Raw genomic sequence first — 18477 nt, 5'->3', positions numbered from 1 at the left:
TGTGTGTGTGTGCGCGCACGGCCCACAACCCACCCGCGTCTTATTAGCGTGTCAAGTCCTCAAAAGCTGTGTCCGTAACCAAGGCAACAGCCAGAGGGGGGGGGAAAACACTGCCACCAACCGTTAGCGAGGGTCAGGGGGCTGTGGAGTTCCAGCGGTGACCCGGTCCTGTAAGGACCCGGGTCACGGTCCGGTCCGGCGCCATCTTTAACAGGCTGTCAGGGGGCCTCAACCTCACCACATGTAAAGATGCTGGAGCCTGTTGGACAAGGGAGCTTTGTTACCCTGAGACAGAGGAACATCTCTTAAAGGGTGCTGAGAGACACACACACACACACATAATTATGTCTGCCACTGCCCAAACTGTAGCAGCAGCAGCACATCATAGCAACCATGGCCTGTGTGAAGCTGCTACAAGAGAATCCCCCCCCCCCCCCCCCCCCCATCGCTCAGAACCACGATGACTCTCATGACCACGGATCCAGTAGAGCTCGTTAGGAGTTGCATTGATACAAGCCATCAAATCATTTATTTGTATAGCCCTTTTAACACGCAAGCATGTCACAGAGGGGTTCACATACGCCCATAGAACTGCCCCTCAACCAACCTAAACCCTCAAGGAAGACAAGGAAAAACTCCCAGAAAAACTCACTACAGGAGAAAAAATTTAGCAATTCAGTGAGGGATCCCCTCCTCCAGAGACGGTTGGTGAAAGAGAGGAGCAGAACACAGGCTTAACATAGTCATACAGCAGGGAAGTGTCAATGGGTTTTGAAACACCAAAATCCATTGTTCAACTTGGTAGATGTAGGAAGGGAAACTCGCTGTTGCCCGTCATTGAGACTGGTTTCCGGTTGGCGACTAGGTCCAGCGTTGGCAGACCGACGACCAGGCAGGTATTGACAGCTCAAACCCCCCACACCACAGGGGATGTGTGGAGGGGGGAGAGAGAATGGAGAGCAGGGATTAGAGAATGCCAGGAGCAGCTAACAGTTACAGTCTTATTTAGAATGAGATCCCCACCAGTCAAGTGTGGACTAGTGCAGCAATTTAGCAGAGCAAAAAAGGGTATTTGATGCAGCCCTAGACACTAAGACAGTGCCAGCCCCCCTCGGTTGGAACATGAACTCTGTTCCAGTGGAGAGAACTCTAAAATAAGTTATATTTATATAATAAGGGTGAGAATGCCCCGTCCCCCGTTGTCACCAACTAGTAACGGAAACTATAACAATAACAATATGCAGGAACAGGTTTACTTTATTTGTAAAATCTAGATGTTACAAAGAAAGTACATAGAAAGTACATACACACACTTACATTTAACGGTTATAGAATTGACTAAACAAGAAACGTTTTTAATCTAATTTTGAATGTCGAAACGGTATCAGCCTCCTTAATTGAGACAGGTAATTTGTTCCAGAGAAGAGGTGCTCTATATGAGAACGCCCTGCCTTTAGCAGTTTTTTTCTTAATTTTGGGAACCACCAGATAGCCGGCATCTTGAGATCTAAATGTCCTTGCGGGGCGATATGGTGCAAGGAGACCAGAGAGGTAAGGTGGTGCCAATCCATGCAGAGATTTGTAGGTTAGTAATAGAACTTTGAAATCAGCTCTGGCTTGGATAGGGAGCCAGTGTAAAGAGACGAGAGTAGATTTTATGTGATCATACTTTCTGGTTCTAGTCAATAGTCTAGGAGCAGCATTTTGCACCCGCTGTAAATTTTTTAAGTAGGTAATTGGGAGGCCAGAGAACAACACATTAGTTGTTCATAGTAGCCATAGTAGCAGGGTGAGAGAAAGATTTGTATCAATAGGCTGACGCTGTTTATGCTGCTTTGGGACAGATCAAATGCCCAGCACTTTCTCCTTCTCTACACCTGTATCTGTCTATCACAAACCAGGTCCACATGTAGTCCAGAACTGTCTCCGGAGGCCTGGAATGGCATCCCGGAGCAGCTCACCCTTTCCCCTCCCGTCCTCCCTCCCTCCTATGACATAATTTCTCCCCTGTCAATACCTATTGTCGTCCACTCCTCTGTTTTTCTCCTTAGAGAGACTCATTTTGTCAGTCAGACAGACACACTCACAAACATCCTCTCTCTCTCACACACACACACACACACACACACACACACATACACACACGTGTATGCATGGTTGTGCACACACATACACAGACTAAGTGAGCCTCCCATTCTGTCAGGGGGTAGTCAAGGTCTTATTTGACCCTAATCTTCTAGTATGTGTGTTACAATAGTCTCTTACTGTGTTGCAGTGCACCTTGGGCAGTAGTGTTCAGCAGGTAGGCACGGTATCCAGAGGTAACTATGGAAACCTAAGTTGCTGTTCACAATGGCAGTGCCATGTGTTTCCAATCAGGCCTTGCCTTCGGAGCAGTCTACAGCTGCAGAGGAAGTGATTAGGGCATTCGATACTCCCTTCAGAGAGAGAGAGAGAGTAAGAAGGCACAGAAGCATTGCAGATAGACTGTCATGAGACGACCAAAATATAAGTCTATGGTCAAACCATAAGATATTCAGCAGTGTTTATGTTGAGATTCAGGTCACATCTAGACCAGCTTTTGTCCAGGCCAGGTTCAGACCAGGCCAGGTTTAGACCAGGCAAGGTTCAGGCAAGGCCAGGTTTAGACCAGGCCAGGTTTAGACTAGGCAAGGTTCAGACCAGGCCAGGTTTAGACTAGGCAAGGTTCAGACCAGGCCAGGTTTAGACCAGGCCAGATGTAGACCAGGCCAGGTTTAGACCAGGCCAGGTTCAGACCAGTCCAGGTTTAGACCAGGCCAGGTTTAGACCAGGCCAGGTTTAGACCTGATTTAGACCAGGATTAGACCAGGTTGAGAAGACTTGCCTTGACTGAGCTCTGTGATATCTCAGAGAGGCCATACATTCATTATCATCTGCATTTGCTTGGCACCCTGCCCTGATTGGCTGATCCATGTGGTGTGCAACGCTGCAGGAATGCTTGCCACAGATGGTGTAGGCGTGGCCTGCATCCCACCGTGGGAAACCACTGGGCGTTCTGGAACCAGGACACCAGGGTCATTCCAGGATTCTGATTGTCCAGTTGGATGAGTTGGCCAGGGACTGGTCACACTGGATTAGATCTCCCGTCATTACTATAATCTGATTAATGTGAGGTTTCTGTTCCCGCTACTGCTGTCGATGCTGTTTTCACTTGTTATTCGCCCATTAACTTAAACAGCTCTTACATTAAAGCAAATAGAGGAGGGGGGAGGGTCATAACATTCAAATTGTCTGACCCTTTCACCAGATTGAGATCAGCATCTCAACTATGTGTGAATAATTCTATGTGAATGCATGGATAATCCAGTCTCCAATCTTCCGGTGTGAACTTTCGTCTCAAGTCCTTTATAAAGTACCAGTCAGTTCCTTACAGTCCATTTAATAGATGTAAGTCTATACTCGGGGGTGCCCTGGTCAAAGTAGCCTTGGGAGGAGTGTGCGGGTGTGGATGTCTAATGGACATGCACAAACAGAAGGAGATGAGGCCATTGGTTCCGAGCAGTTTGGCGGGGTGTGAGCTGTTATAAACTCCAAATGGTAATAAGTAATGGTACATTGGGTTTTAGAAAACACACTTTCAAGATCCCCTTACACACACAGACTGCAGCTGGGTCCTGCTCTCACGCACACATGACTCAAGCTCAGACCCTAGAAGTGTCATTCTTGCACTGTGAGGCAATCGCACAGGTGTGGGGCCCCCAAGACCTCTGGGATACTGGAGGTCTAAACTGTTCTGTTCTCAGCCTAGGAACCCCCTGAGTCTTGAGGCTCAACACATACACCCACACACACACACACACTCATTTCTCCATCCTTCTCTCCACTGAGTGGAGAGAAGGATGGAGAAATGAGTCTCTACAGAGAGTCTACAGAGAGTCTCTCTGTAGACCCTCAGTGTTAGGCCAGAGACACGTTTGTCTGGGTGCACGTGCTCTCCCGAGTACAGATGATGTATCTGGAGATATTAGCTCCAGTCTAAACACATTAGGGCCAATGTAAACCTTAAACCCGAAGCCCAAGGAAGAGTGGATGATGAGAGATGGATAGAGAAAGAAAGAGGGTGAGGGAGGGAGGGAGCGAGGGGGGAGAAAGATACAGGGAAAATTCGAGAGGGGAAAGTGGCAGACTAAAGCAACGCAAAGCTATCCTGTAGAAGAGAGACTGAGAAACCAAGAAGGAAAAATAAACCGTAAAAGACCCATGTCTGTCTGCTCACCGTCCCCCCCATTGGCACACCCCTTCTTCCATACCCCTCTCCAGTCTGTCAGCCCTCCTGTGTCTACTAGGGATCCCGTCTTAACATTCAGATGTATTTATTTAGTTTTCTCAGAAATCCCATCGCGGGTTTTCATAACTGGGCCTTGGATCCAGGTCAGAAGAAGGGAAGCGGATCAAAACACGTGTCTAAACACGTTCTCCTATCTGAACATCACCTCTGCAGACAGCCACCCCCCCCCCCCCCCCCCCCCCGCCGCCCCTCCCTCTCCAGGCGACGGGTGGGAGCCACTCATACCGACCGGGCTTTTCAAGGACTGAAACCGCTGGTTCATACACACAGCCATGTAGGTATGTACACAGCCATGTGTACAGTCCGTCTATGAGTGTAGGCTCGTATGGAAGGGACGAAGCTGTCCCAGCCCTCCACACAACGACATTCCAATTTGGTTTGTATAGCCTTTGTTACAGGTAATGTCCCACATCCATGTGACATATCCAACACCACATGTGTTTTGGTGTTAAAGATCTGTGTGTGTGTGTGTGTGTGTGTGCATGTCATAGAGAGCTTCACCCCTGTGTGATGTTGTCAGTGCTTTGTGGCATCTATAAGACACCAACAGGCAATGGCACACTCTCCCAGGCAGTGAACTATCCCTCTGTATTCTCCCTACTTTACTCCCTACTGTTTAGACTTCTGTGTCTGTGTGTGTGTGTGTGTGTGTGTGTGTGTGTGTGTGTGTGTGTGTGTGTGTGTGTGTGTGTGTGTGTGTGGTGTGTGTGTGTGTGTGTGTGTGTGTGTGTGTGTGTGTGTGTGCGCATGAGCATGTGTGTGTGGCATAAGCAGATACTGTATATCCAGGCAGAAGGGACAGGATTGTTAACATTGTAAATGATGACAGCAGGCCGACCTGATGCTAAGTAAATACAGGATGGAATAAATAGCTCAGACTTATGTGGGAGAACTTGTAACAGTGTGTGTGTTTGTGTGTGTGTGTCACTGTTTCCCAAGGACCGGGGAAATGTTATAGCAAGGCTCAGTCATAAACTAAATAATATCTCAAGGTCCTCAGGGAAAGACACTATAACACCGGAAAAACAAAGCTAATGTAGATTCAAGCAGACAGACAGATTGGAACAAGACAGACATCAGAGAGGCAGACTGGAGCAGGACAGACATCAGAGAGGCAGACTGGAGCAGGACAGACATCAGAGAGGCAGACTGGAGCAGGACAGACATCAGAGAGGCAGACTGGAGCAGGACAGACATCAGAGAGGCAGACTGGAGCAGGACAGACATCAGAGAGGCAGACTGGACCAGGACAGACATCAGAGAGGCAGACTGGAGCAGGACAGACATCAGAGAGGCAGACTGGAGCAGGACAGACATCAGAGAGGCAGACTGGACCAGGACAGACATCAGAGAGGCAGACTGGAGCAGGACAGACATCAGAGAGGCAGACTGGAGCAGGACAGACATCAAACAGACAGACATTGGTTGTTTGGTCGTTTTGCCTCAGAGGTCAGGGGTCAGGGTTGTGGTTTGTGTTTTTCCATGGCGCGCTGTGTGGATCGTTCCAGAACCGTCTGTCCCTGAAGAGACGTCCAGTCCCAGAACAGATTCCTATTAGACATGGGTTGATAGAGCTGTCCCCTGCTTTAATCTAGGGCACCCGCGCGCACACACACACACTTGCTAAGAGATGCAGGTTTCTGTCCTGAGAGGGCTGAGTTCAGGCTGAGCTCAGGCTGAGTTCAGGCCCGCGAGGTGTGTCTGGTCCTGCTCTAACCAGGAGGCGGGGCCTCAGCACTTCACCCAGAAATGTGTCATTTCACTTACCTCAGTATCTAAACCTGGCCATGGCTCCGGCCCAGCACACACACACACATACAGCCAGCCTGTCTTTTGCTTTAAAAGGTACTAGTGAGCTCTGCCTCCTTCTTGGAAACAACGGTTGCCAGTAAACACGACGAGACAGAGAGAGGGATCAGACATACACACACACATACACTCTGGTTTGAAGAATGCCAGAGCCAGCACTAATACAAACGAAACCCACGTAAGCATAAACCCACATATCCAGCATATGCTGATAAGTATGCTGACGTTATCAACAGGCCTTAAACAGACAGTTGCTCAATGTGATTCCATTCTGTATGTATTATGTACTGTATGAAGTCTGTGTGTGATTGTGTGTGTGTGTGTGTGCCTGCAAAGTGTGTGTGGCAGTGGTTATGCATGAGAGGCCGTATAGGCCATAATTCATACTTGGTCTCACATACACGCCATGACCTCACATATATACCATCATACTCTCACATATATACCATTATACTCTCACATATATACCATTATACTCTCACATATATACCATTATACTCTTGCACATAAACTAATTGGTCTCACATACAACACCATAACCTCACATATATACCATTATACTCTCACATATATACCATTATACTCTCACATATGTACCATTATACTCTCACATATATACCATTATACTCTCACATATATACCATTATACTCTCACATATACACCATTATACTCTTGCACTTAAACTGGCATACTCTCTTACACACACACAAATACCCTCTTATATGCACCATCATACTAAAGTATGACAATATATGTAAGAGACAAATAGTATGTGTGAAACAGAATGTTAGTATATGTACGAGAATAACAGGATGTGTAAGAGAGAATACTTGTCTATGTAAGAGAGAATACTTGTCTATGTGAGAGAGAATACTTGTCTATGTGAGAGAGAATACTTGTCTATGTGAGAGAGAATACTTGTCTATGAGAGAGAGTTTGATTGAAACGGAAGGCAGTTTGATTGAAAAGGAAGTAGTACTGAATTCTCAGTTCCTGATTGGCTTACACATGAAGAAGGATTTGGGGTAGATGTAGCTAACGCCCACCTTCCCTATCAAGACGAGACTGAGTGACATGACAAGATGGATTCATTAATAACATTTTGCATACTCCAAATCCTGCGGCGTCATTGTCAGAAATGTTGTATCAAAGACGACAGCCATACACGGGGGCTGTTTCTAACGTTAACTTTGACAATGAAATGCGCCGGCTCTTCAGACCTGGATAAGGTGCATCAAGGAGCGGCAGCAGCACTCTGTCAGGAGCTAGTCTTAATGCCAGCCAAGTGATGGCGCAATCCCAATATCAAACTCCGGAGTATTTCGGTTAAGACTAACTCCTGACAGAGTGCTGCTGCCGCTCCGTGATGCACCTGATCCAGGTCTGAAGAGCCGGCGCATTTCATCGTTAGCGTTAGAAATAGCCACTGTGGATGGCTGTCATCTTTGATTCCAACATTTCTGACAACGATTCAAGCAAATCCACTAAAAAACTCAAATGTAGAATTCCATAGTTGTTTAGGAAGCTATACCGACCCCCACTACTTGAGTCAAAAGTCCTAGATCAGTTTTTCAATTGATGAAACAAACTATCATTTAAATTAAAGCCAATGCCTTTGTGAATACCGTCCCGTGGCACTGGGGTTTTAACCGTTGACGTCTTTAATTAGCCGAGTGGTCTTTACACCCTTGGCTACTAACCTAAACTTCAATGCCACAACCTGAATTTGATGTAAATCTGTTCACAACATTTTCCAGTTGGGACTTTTAAGATCCTATTTGAGTGTAGGCCCCTATGCCCGATGAGTGCCCGCACCCATTCACTGCAACGAAATAGCTTCATGGATCCGACTCGGAATCTGAGCTGAGACGCCTTGACAAAAAATGTGTTTGGCGTGTGGTGTGTTTTGGAATTGTTAATGTGATGTGTTCCCATCGTATTTAAGACGAAATAGTTTACAAAGAAGAGGTTTGTTAATGTGACTGTATACATATCTCACTCATACTGGCTAATCAGCTAACATGTTAAAGTAGCCTAGTAGAGAGTAGAGGTGAGAAGGAGGTGAAGGGCAGATGCAGGGAAAAGAGGGCGGAGAAGGGGAGGAGTTAGAAGGGGGAGAGGAGTGGGGGGGGAGAGGAGGGGTGAAGAACGGGTGTGGGAACGTGTAGGCCCCTATGCCTGATGAGTGCCCGCACCCATTCACTGCAACGAAATAGCTTCATGGATCCGACTTGGAATCTGAGCTGAGACGCCTTGACAAAAAATGTGTTTGGCGTGTGGTGCGTTTTGGAATTGTTAATGTGATGTGTTCCCATCGTATTTAAGACGAAATAGTTTACAAAGAAGAGGTTTGTTAATGTGACTGTATACATATCTCACTCATACTGGCTAATCAGCTAACATGTTAAAGTAGCCTAGTCTACATCCAAAGTCGCTGTCGTGAAACTAGCTTCATTTTCACAAAAAGCTTCGAGATAAAATTAAAAACCTTTAAAAACGTCGACATTTAGCCAATATTATTGTGCACAAGTATTTTAGTATAGTTAATATGTAATTTAATTCCATAATGTCTCCAGGAATAACTGTAAAAACGGGTCAGGAACGGGTCTGAACCTCCCTACATTAACGCCGCAGCATTTGGAGTATTCAAAATGTTATTAATAAGTCCAATGGCTTCATTAAGCCGCCCACTCTCTGCCATCTTGCCATGTCACTCAGTCTCGTCTTGATAGGGAAGGTGGGCGTTAGCTACATCTACCCCAAATCCTTCTTCTTCATGTGTAAGCCAATCAGGAACTGAGAATTCAGTACTACTTCCTTTTCAATCAAACTGCCTTCCGTTTCAATCAAACTCTCTCACATAGACAAGTATTCTCTCTCATATAGACAAGTATTCTCTCTCACATAGACAAGTATACTCTCTCACATAGACAAGTATTCTCCCTCACATAGACAAGTATTCTCTCTCACATAGACAAGTATTCTCTCTCACATAGATAAGTATTCTCTCTTACACATCCTGTTATTCTCTTACATATAGTAACATTCTGTTTCACACATACTATTTGTCTCTTACATATATTGTCATACTTTAGTATGATGGTGCATATAAGACGGTATTTTTGTGTGTGTAAGAGAGTATGCCAGTTTATGTGCAAGAGTATAATGGTGTATATGTGAGAGTATAATAGTGTATATGTGAGAGTATAATGGTGTATATGTGAGAGTATAATGGTGTATATGTGAGAGTATAATAGTGTATATGTGAGAGTATAATGGTGTATATGTGAGAGTATAATGGTATATATGTGAGAGTATAATGGTATATATGTGAGAGTATAATGGTGTATATGTGAGAGTATAATGGTATATATGTGAGGTCATGGCGTGTATGTGAGAGTATAATGGTATATATGTGAGAGTATAATGGTATATACGTGAGAGTATAATGGTATATATGTGAGAGTATAATGGTATATATGTGAGGTCATGGCATGTATGTGAGATCAAGTATGAATTAAGGCCTATACGGCCTCTCATAGTTATGTGAGGTGTCTCACATCTGTGACTGTTTGTCATTATGGAGTCGTGAAGTGGACTTCCTCACATTACACTTAAATATCACTTTCATTAAGTCTGGACGAGGAATTCACTCCATCCATCAATGTCTCTCGTTCACTCTGTCTTAGCGTTCCAAATGTTCCAGTGTTTGCCTGGATTACTTTCTTCATCACCTCCTAACTAAAGCGCAAGATGACATGTGCTTACAAGAAGGATCTCAGTGTATGCCTGTGTGGGTGTGTGTATCAATGTGTGTGTGTGCATCCCCCCCATCAGTCATAGTAGGATCAGTTACATTCGACACGCACATTTTTCTCACTCTCTCTCCCTCTTACACGCCCACACACATCCACTGCACATACACTCTCCAGATCCCCAAATCTGCTAAGGCCTGAAAATGGAAATGAAGGCAAAAGGAGGTCGAGGAGAGATGCAAAGAAACAGATTATATACCATAATACAATGTCAGAGAACACGCGGTTGAACAGGATTTCTAATCCGTCCTCCGTCAGACCTTTCATCTCACTCTCCTCCCTGTCCTCTCTTCTCCGTTTGCCAATCCCCCCCTCTCCTCCCTATTCGCTGGCTCTCCTTCTGATTAGATCTGTCTGTTGATTGATGGCTCGTCGTGTCTTGTTATGTCGATCTCCCGTGAGAGTAGACCATGTGGGTCGGGACTCAGGACAAGGAGGCACAGGATGAACGGACGGGAGAAAGAGGAGGAGGAACCGAAAGAAGCAGGGCAGCTAGTCTCACCGTGTCGTCTGCGTGCTCCCCTGAATGGGGTTGTTTGTTAACCCGTTACATACCTTCAAAGAGACGGAAAGCCAAGCTCTTTCTTCTCTGCCCCCTCCCCCCCCCCAAACACCCCCCCCCCCCCCACACACACACACACGTGTGTGTACACACACACAATTACAGGGAACAATGTCTTGCGATAATCGGAGAAGGCTTCCAGATGTTTGCGGTTCGCCTCAGATTTAGATTCCTGATTGTGTTTATGTAGGTTCAATGGTTTATGGGACCCAAATAATAATCCAAATGATCTAGGTTCCTTTTCATCTACCTCTCTCTCTCTCTCTTCCCCTCTCTCTCTCCTTCTGACACACACCCTCTTTCTTTCCCTCTTTCTTTCCCTCTTCCTTGATTTCTCTTGTCCATGGCCTCTCTACTGACGTCTATAATCTGTAATTGAGCACAGCAGGCACCTTTCCACCTGTGAGAACCTTTACACACACTCTCTCACAGACAATCTCTCACACACACTCTCTCACGCACACACCATTCGATTGCGCTTTCCAACAAATTTTCTATGGTTGTCCGAGTGTCATTCAAAGACATTCTCCCCTCCTCCTCTCCACATCTTCTCCTTTCATCCTTATAAGTCTCTGTTGCTGGAGCTGAGATCCCAGCTGGGTTAGGAGACCTGTTAGGTCAGCCCGTCTGCAGGTGGAAGGAGAGGAGAGAGAAGGAAAATGAAGGAGACAGACAGACAGACAGAGAGAGAGAGGGAGGGTTGCAACAAAGAGGTTGTGTGAGTTAGAGAGGATGGGACAGGTGGAGTGTTGGCCAGCAGGATGAAAGGAGATATGGTGAGGAGATGGAGGAAGATTTAGATCAGAGGAGGCTAAAGCAGACGGGAAATGAGAGGAAAGAAGAGCGGAGTGGGTAGAGAAGGATGAGAGGAGAAGGAGATCAGAAGGTCAGCTTGATACGTACATAACTCTTCTATATTGTTGTTGGGTCAAGTCCTCCCCCCCCCTCTCTCTCTTGTCTCCTTTCCTCTCCTGCTCATCTCTCCTCTTTCTCTACTCCTCTTTCTTCCGGAATGTATTCTTGTTTGGGTTTAGATGATCTATCATCGTGTTTCCATCTTCCCATCCAGGGGGTAGAGTTCCGGAATGTGTGTATGTTCTCTTGGGGTTCATAATACAGTATTTCCTCTTGATGACCATGGGTCTCTCAAAGCCTCTACTGGGACAGACAAACATCGTCACTATGTGTGTGCGTCGAGGCGGGGGAGGGGGTGGAAGACCGTGTGTTCTCACAGGAACATGGTCAGGCCTAAACCACAGGGGTCCTCAAGGCGTTTCAGACCTCCTCCCCCCACATCTTATCTTCCCAGGATAGGCTTGACCTCTCATGTTACATGAACCCCACAAACCCTTTCAGTGGAGTTTTCTCTCGCCCTCAGTTCCCCCTTCACCCCCGTCTCTCTCTCCTATTCCGAGGCTAAAGGTGTGCGCTGCATTTAAGAAAGGATGGACTTGTGTGCCTGTGTGTCTGTGTGTGTTTGAAGTCAGTGATTGCTAACGCCCTCCCATGGTGTGCCACATGATCTGTGGCCCTCAGGGCTGCTGCACTTGACTCCCTTGACCTCTCTCACACACACATACAAGTGGAACCCCTCGCAGAGACCAAATCCGCTCCACAGGTTTGTTTGTGTGTGTGCGCGTTTGAGGAAAGGGCGAGGAGAGGGAGGGAGAGAGAGAGAGAGAGAGAGAGAGAGAGAGAGAGAGAGAGAGAGAGAGAGAGAGAGAGAGAGAGAGAGAGAGAGAGAGAGAGAGAGAGAGAGAGAGAGAGAGAAATCTCAGCCTGCTTCATCCTAGACGATGCGGGCTCTCTCCCTATCTCTCTGTGTTCTCTCTCACCACACACTGGTCTATCTCCATCTCCCTGTTATATTTAGTCAGCCTCTATCTCCCCCCTGTATTAGAGCTACTTGAGACCATGGCAGAACAGACATGTCTAAGTGTGGATTGACAACTACTCCTAGCCTGATGGGTTTTTTTCACCTTGAGCTGGGTCCTAAGTTTGCTTCTGCACATGAACCTAGACGGAGTGTCTGTCTGGCCAGTCGTTCTCCGTCTGGCCAACCGTTCCTTTATCTATGAACTTGTCTGAACCCCCTGTCTAACTTTAGTACTCTGTCTGAAGTACTGTGGCCTAGCTGCTCTCGCTGTATCTGTCATGTCAGTCTGTCGGCAGCCACTGGGTGGAGCCAGAGAGCTGAACTGGTGGCGTACCGTGGGTTCACAATGGCAAGAATCGGATGAATGGCTCCCTCTGGTGGTGGAGATTAGAGACAGAAGGTTGAAAGGTAGTAATATTGATTAACCGGATGTAGTTGCATTGTTATGGTGCTCTTCTCTACCTGCTTTACTGGTTGTCTGGTTAACTCTTGCCGTCTTTCTCTACATCCACAGGTGAGTATCTGTCCCCTGCCTCCCACCTAGCCTTACTTGCACCCACCCTTTTCCTCTAACTTCTGTATTTATTTTTACTACTGTTATATTACATATTTACTATGTACTATTATAATAATGTGATGCTTTTCATTCCCCTACCCCACTTCCCCTTCCTGAGTTCTCTGGTTTACCGGATCTCTGTGTTCTGTACTCCAGGGCATGCCTGGCCCTCTCGGCCCCCAGGGGTCCCAGGGGCCTCTAGGTAGAGTAGGGGAGGGTGGCGTCGAGGGGCCCAAGGGGGAAAGGGGAGACCGCGGACGAGGAGGCATCTTCGGGCCCAAAGGATCCGTGGTGAGAGAGAGATGTTCACCTTGACAGCTCGTGTATTGTGTTGTACGTGAATAATTACTGTATTTATGTGGTAATTGAAAATGTTCTTAGCTCACTGCATTGATCCTCTCCTCTCTCCAGGGCATGACCGGGGTTCCAGGGTTTTCCGGTAATGATGGCATTCCTGTGAGTTGGAGTAACTTTCTTAGCTCCTACCCCAACACTGGATCGTCATAGATCCAATACGGTTGAACTCGGACATGTATGATGTACCTGTCTGATGTGTGTGTTGTCGCTGTGGCACCATTTCCTGGCAGGGTCACCCGGGGCAGGCAGGGCCGAGAGGGAGGCCTGGTGCCGACGGCTGCAACGGAACGCGTGGAGACTCTGGAACGCTGGGGCAACCAGGCTACGACGGACCACCGGGATATAACGTACGTGTGACGTTGAAGACAGACTCAAGACGATAACACCCCGAAATCACTCTGAACTGATGAATCGCCTTTCATGTGCCCCTACCTCTCTCTCTCTGTCTCTCTCTCTATCTCACTCTATCTCACTCTCTTTCTCTCTCTCTCTCCCTCCTCACAGGGCCAGCTGGGGAGAAAGGGAGAGAAGGGAGACCCCCCAAATCGGAGGGACGCTATGGAGCGTTTCAGGGTGAGGAGGGGAGGGCAAAGTGACTTGAGGACATAAGAAGAAAGATAAAGAAACATCTCACTCAGTTCAAGGGATTTCTGTACTCGCCTGTGTTCTGTTTGTAACCATCCTATGGAGTAGGCGGGGAGAGTTTATGCCAGCCTGTTTTTCAGATGTTAATCTGAACAGGTTTCATTTGTAAGTTTTAGTGCCTTATTTTGAATCACTGCACAGGCGGTCTGTATACAAAGAGTTCAGCGGATCCCCCTCATTGCTCTTATTTCCTCTCTTCTTCTCTACAGGGAGACCCAGGACAACCAGGTTTTCCTGGCTTGATTGTAAGTGGGAAGTGCTCGGTTTTAGTCTGCTCCAGTGTTGATGTTGCTTTACTCCTCCTGTCCACCCCATTCTTCTCACCGTCACTCTGTCCCTCCTTGGTTTTTAGGGTCCTCTGGGTATTCCCGGCTTTCCCGGCTCCAAGGGCTTTATAGGACCACGGGTTAGTGTGTGTGTGTGTGTGTGTGTGTGTGTGCATGTGCCGCTCATGTAACCTATATGTGATACTGAATGTTCTTTCTTTGCACCCCCATCCCCCCCCACCTCCCCCCCCCGCCTGCCCCCAGGGCCCCCTAGGTGTCCAAGGCCCCAAAGGAGTCAAGGTAACAGCCTCTCTCACCTACCACCACTGGAAAAAAACATGACTTGTTGCACAATGTTAACCTGCTGTGTGTGTGTGTGTGTGTTTTGTGTTCTAGGGCCCTATGACCACAGTGCTGAAAGGAGTGAAGGGAGAGTCAGTGAGTAGCTGTGATTATCTCTGAGGCGTCAGGTGGTGTGACGGCGGTGGCCTCCGGCTACTGAATGGGTGGCTTTCCTCTGACTGCACTTCCCTCTCTGGCCACAGGGGAACATCGGGGATCACGGACCTCCAGGCAACTCCACCCACGAACTGGTCCAGCCCACCGACGAGAACCGCGTCAGTATCTGTACTCCACACAGTCCTCCTCTCTGACCAGAAGGGAGGAAGTGACACCCATCTAGTCTCATCACATCTCTGAAGTTCAAATGTGTTTACATGTGCAATGTCGAACAACCATAAGGCCCCGTTCAGGTCAAAAAGAGATATGCTTCAACCTTCCATGTTCGGGTCCATTTGATGTGTAACGACGTGCTTGTCATGTTCTTCCAGGGAAGAAAGGGTGAGAAGGGACTGAAAGGTGAAAGTGGTGATCAGGTAAGAGTCCCTACGTTCCATGTATGCGAAATCCTTATTCCAACCAAAAATATCAGATTCCTTCAGTGCCATATGCACAGTTCTGAGTCACACCAGAAAAGACTGTTTTAGGGTGTGTTCACACTTGTTGTTTTATTGTCTTGGTTCTCTTGGTCTGGAACAAAAAATAAAATGATACATTTAGTCCTGGTTCGCTTAGAGTTCACACTGGCATGTTTACACTTACACAGAACCTAAACAAAAGGCATATAAGGATAAGGTCCCAACCTGATTGGACAGCTCAGGCGTTTAGACATCTTTGGTCCATGTTGCGTTTATATATCAATTGAACCGCACCAAAGTTCATTTGGAGGCGGATGGAGACCCACTATTCAGGCGGTCTCGGCCCGGTGGTTTGGTGTGCACCAAGGTCCGGATGGAAGCGTTCACACTAGTGTTCGCACTAACACAGCAACCGCACCAGAGTTCGTTTTAATCGAACCAAACCTGACAAGTGTGAACACACCCTTAAAATGTTTGGAATCCTAGAGTCAAATACACAGATCTGATTCCTCCCATAGTCACATACATGGTTGATTCCTCCCAAGGTAATATACACAGTTCTGAATGTCTGACACGCAAATACTGAGAATGATTGGATGATCCTGTTCTCTCTCAGGCTGACAACCAAGGAGAAGTGGGTGTCATGGGGTTCCCTGGACAACGGGTTAGCTCACTCACTTCCTCACAGACATGTATCTTCCATGAGTGTCTGAGCCTTACTGAGAGATGTGTATGTGTGTAATCTAACTGTGTGTATCTTGTTTTAGGGTTTCCCCGGTCAAAATGGACAGCCCGGGCCCAGGGTATGTGTGTGATTGGATGTTTTTGGGAGTCTTGTTTGGTGACAATCTCTTTTCAACTCTCTCTCTGTTAGTCTCCCTCTCTCTCTCTCTCTCTCTCTCTCTCTCTCTCTCTCTCTCTCTCTCTCTCTCTCTCTCTCTCTCTCTCTCTCTCTCTCTCTCTCTCTCTCTAATTGATTATTTCTTTCTCCACCAGGGTGACTCAGGTGAACCAGGTTATCATGGGATACATGGTCAGAAGGTAAGTCCTACTAGCTCAACTCACCCTTACTAACAGGTAACACATCGGAGCAGAGCTGATAAATAAAGGCTCTGATTCAAGATCTCATACAGTAACTCTCTAACGGCTGATGCCATGACTGTAAATACAATCAAACAGACAGGGACACACATGCAAAGTCTACCCACACATATCTTGACACCATTTTTGAGTAAAGGACTTTGCTGGCCACAGTAAAAAACAGGAGTAGAGCAATTAACAGAACAGAGGCTCTGACCACACAGCCTCAAGCCTGAAGTTCCTCTCTCTAACTACACTCTGTGTGTCCTTGTGTGTGTGTCTGTGTGTGTCTGTGTGTGCGTGTGTGTGTTTGTGTGTGTGTTTCCTCAGGGTGCCACGGGCGATCCCGGACCAGTGATCTCAAGTGGATATTTCAACTGGGGTAGTTGGCAAGGTACTGTAACTACTGAAACAATCCTGTAATCACACCCTGTACAACAAAGCAAGTTCAACTTACCCAGGATATCTTCTTGTTAGCTGGTTTCACGAAGCCTAACAGCAGGTTTACATTTTGAGGTTGATTAATGGTCTTTCTGTGGGGATGTTGTTGGTGTGTAGCTGGTCCCGCAGGCCCCGCTGGGGAGCTGGGTCCACAGGGGGAGACGGGGCAGATTGGGGAAAAGGGCGTGCCTGGTCGACCGGGACGGCCAGCCAGTGGTCAACAGCAAGGTCAGTAACCAGACAACCGTGTTACTGATGAGCATGAAGAAAGGAGCTGCAGTCTACGGCTATCGTGCTGTATTTTTTCTCACATCCACACTTTGCAGTCCTCTTCTCTCTTCTTTCTCCTTCGAAACGGCTCTCAATCCTGCCCATTTTTCCTCTCCCCCTCTCCCCCTGTAGTGAGTCTGTTTGGTGCGTTTGGACCCAAGGGCTTTCAAGGAGAGGGAGGCCCAGATGGAGAGTCAGGAATCCCAGCCTCCAAACCGGGACCTCCAGGCTTCGATGGCTTGCCTGGGTTCAGAGGGCCTCAGGGACCCAAGGGGTCATGTGAGTAGGATCGAACCGGACCAGAACACGAGGGCTTTGGACCAACATTGAACATAAGAATCTGATCAAGCGATCACCTCAAGTGATGTTTATTTGGATGAGTCAAAAATGCAGTTTGTTTCGAGGCCTTGACCGGAAATACTGTACCGTGTACCCGTGTGTCTTCAGGGGAAGAGCACTTCAGAGGACCCCCAGGGGGAAGAGGGCGTCCAGGTTTTGCCGGTGTTAAAGGACATAAAGGTGACCATGGCCAGTGTGAGTGCAGTATTGTCAGCTCTCCCCCGGGCCGGCCGGGCCCTGCTGGTAACCGTGGCGACCCCGGGATGAGGGGCGAGTTTGGTCAGCAGGGAGACTCAGGGGAACCTGGACCCCGAGGTGGATCAGGACTTCCTGTAAGATCAACGGCTGCCACCTTTTCTCATCATCTCCCAAAACCTGGACAATCGCTAATTCTCCACCACTCCACATCTCAAACTGTCCCCACTGTCCTCCTCTGTCTCTCTCTCTATCTCTCGCTCTCTTTCTCTTCTACAGGGGTTCCCAGGGATGTTTGGATTGCCAGGGACAAAGGGCAAAAAGGGCCCAGCTACAGAGGCCAAACTAAAAGGTACACCTCCATGCCCCCTCTCACTGACCATGCATCATGATAGAATGACATCACCTGCTCGTTTAAACGATTGAAAGTTCTTAAATGGTTTCCACAAACATTGGAGATGTGAGCCACCATGCAGATTATAGGCCTGGACCTCAGCAGAATCTGTGTCGCCCTCATCCAGGTTATGCTGGTGACCCTGGAGATCCAGGCCCCGCTGGCCAGACAGGGTTCCAGGGGGTTCCGGGGCGGAGTGGAAGTCCTGGCCTCCCCGGGGTTCGTGGTACTCCGGTGAGTAGTTTCAGAACACATTTCCATAGGTACACACACACATATACACTCTCGTACACATACTGTACGTATACACATAAACACACATCCGCACTCTGGGCAAATGGGATCTAGGCTTGAGTGTGTGTGTTCTGTGTCCTAGGGCGACGGTCCAGTTGGAGAGCTGGGAGCGAAAGGCTTCCAAGGCCAGCCGGGTCCGCCTGGTCTGCCAGGGCAGGCTGGAGAACCTGGAAGGGTTTTGGGGTCCTCTAAAGGCATCGCAGGGTTCCCAGGCGATGCTGGAGAACCGGGTTATAACGGTGTTCCTGGACTTCCTGGGATCCCAGGTGTGTGTCAGTCACACCTTCCTCACTCACGCTCTCGTTCTTATTCTTTCTCTCTTCCTCTGTC

At 47.7% G+C, this 18477-nt stretch overlaps 1 protein-coding gene across 3 annotated transcripts in view; it reads left to right on the top strand.

Moving 5' to 3' along the window:
• col4a2 (collagen, type IV, alpha 2) overlaps positions 1 to 18477 on the top strand; it is a 51769-nt gene that overhangs the window by 19240 nt on the left and 14052 nt on the right. For all 3 annotated transcript variants that reach the window (XM_062457131.1, XM_062457132.1, XM_062457130.1), the window contains exons 5-24: positions 13106 to 13240; positions 13361 to 13405; positions 13537 to 13653; positions 13811 to 13879; positions 14161 to 14196; positions 14304 to 14357; positions 14482 to 14517; positions 14614 to 14655; positions 14763 to 14834; positions 15048 to 15092; positions 15751 to 15798; positions 15902 to 15937; positions 16131 to 16175; positions 16545 to 16608; positions 16773 to 16883; positions 17058 to 17204; positions 17373 to 17596; positions 17739 to 17811; positions 17981 to 18087; positions 18230 to 18413. In XM_062457131.1, coding sequence (XP_062313115.1) covers positions 13106 to 13240; positions 13361 to 13405; positions 13537 to 13653; positions 13811 to 13879; positions 14161 to 14196; positions 14304 to 14357; positions 14482 to 14517; positions 14614 to 14655; positions 14763 to 14834; positions 15048 to 15092; positions 15751 to 15798; positions 15902 to 15937; positions 16131 to 16175; positions 16545 to 16608; positions 16773 to 16883; positions 17058 to 17204; positions 17373 to 17596; positions 17739 to 17811; positions 17981 to 18087; positions 18230 to 18413 — 1690 coding nt within the window. The remainder of the gene's footprint in view (positions 1 to 13105; positions 13241 to 13360; positions 13406 to 13536; positions 13654 to 13810; positions 13880 to 14160; positions 14197 to 14303; positions 14358 to 14481; positions 14518 to 14613; positions 14656 to 14762; positions 14835 to 15047; positions 15093 to 15750; positions 15799 to 15901; positions 15938 to 16130; positions 16176 to 16544; positions 16609 to 16772; positions 16884 to 17057; positions 17205 to 17372; positions 17597 to 17738; positions 17812 to 17980; positions 18088 to 18229; positions 18414 to 18477) is intronic.

This window comes from Osmerus eperlanus, chromosome 3 (genome assembly GCF_963692335.1).
Source record: "Osmerus eperlanus chromosome 3, fOsmEpe2.1, whole genome shotgun sequence".
Taxonomy (NCBI): domain Eukaryota; kingdom Metazoa; phylum Chordata; class Actinopteri; order Osmeriformes; family Osmeridae; genus Osmerus; species Osmerus eperlanus.
Note: the sequence above shows the minus strand (reverse complement) of the source record. Positions and strands in the feature narration are given on the sequence as shown.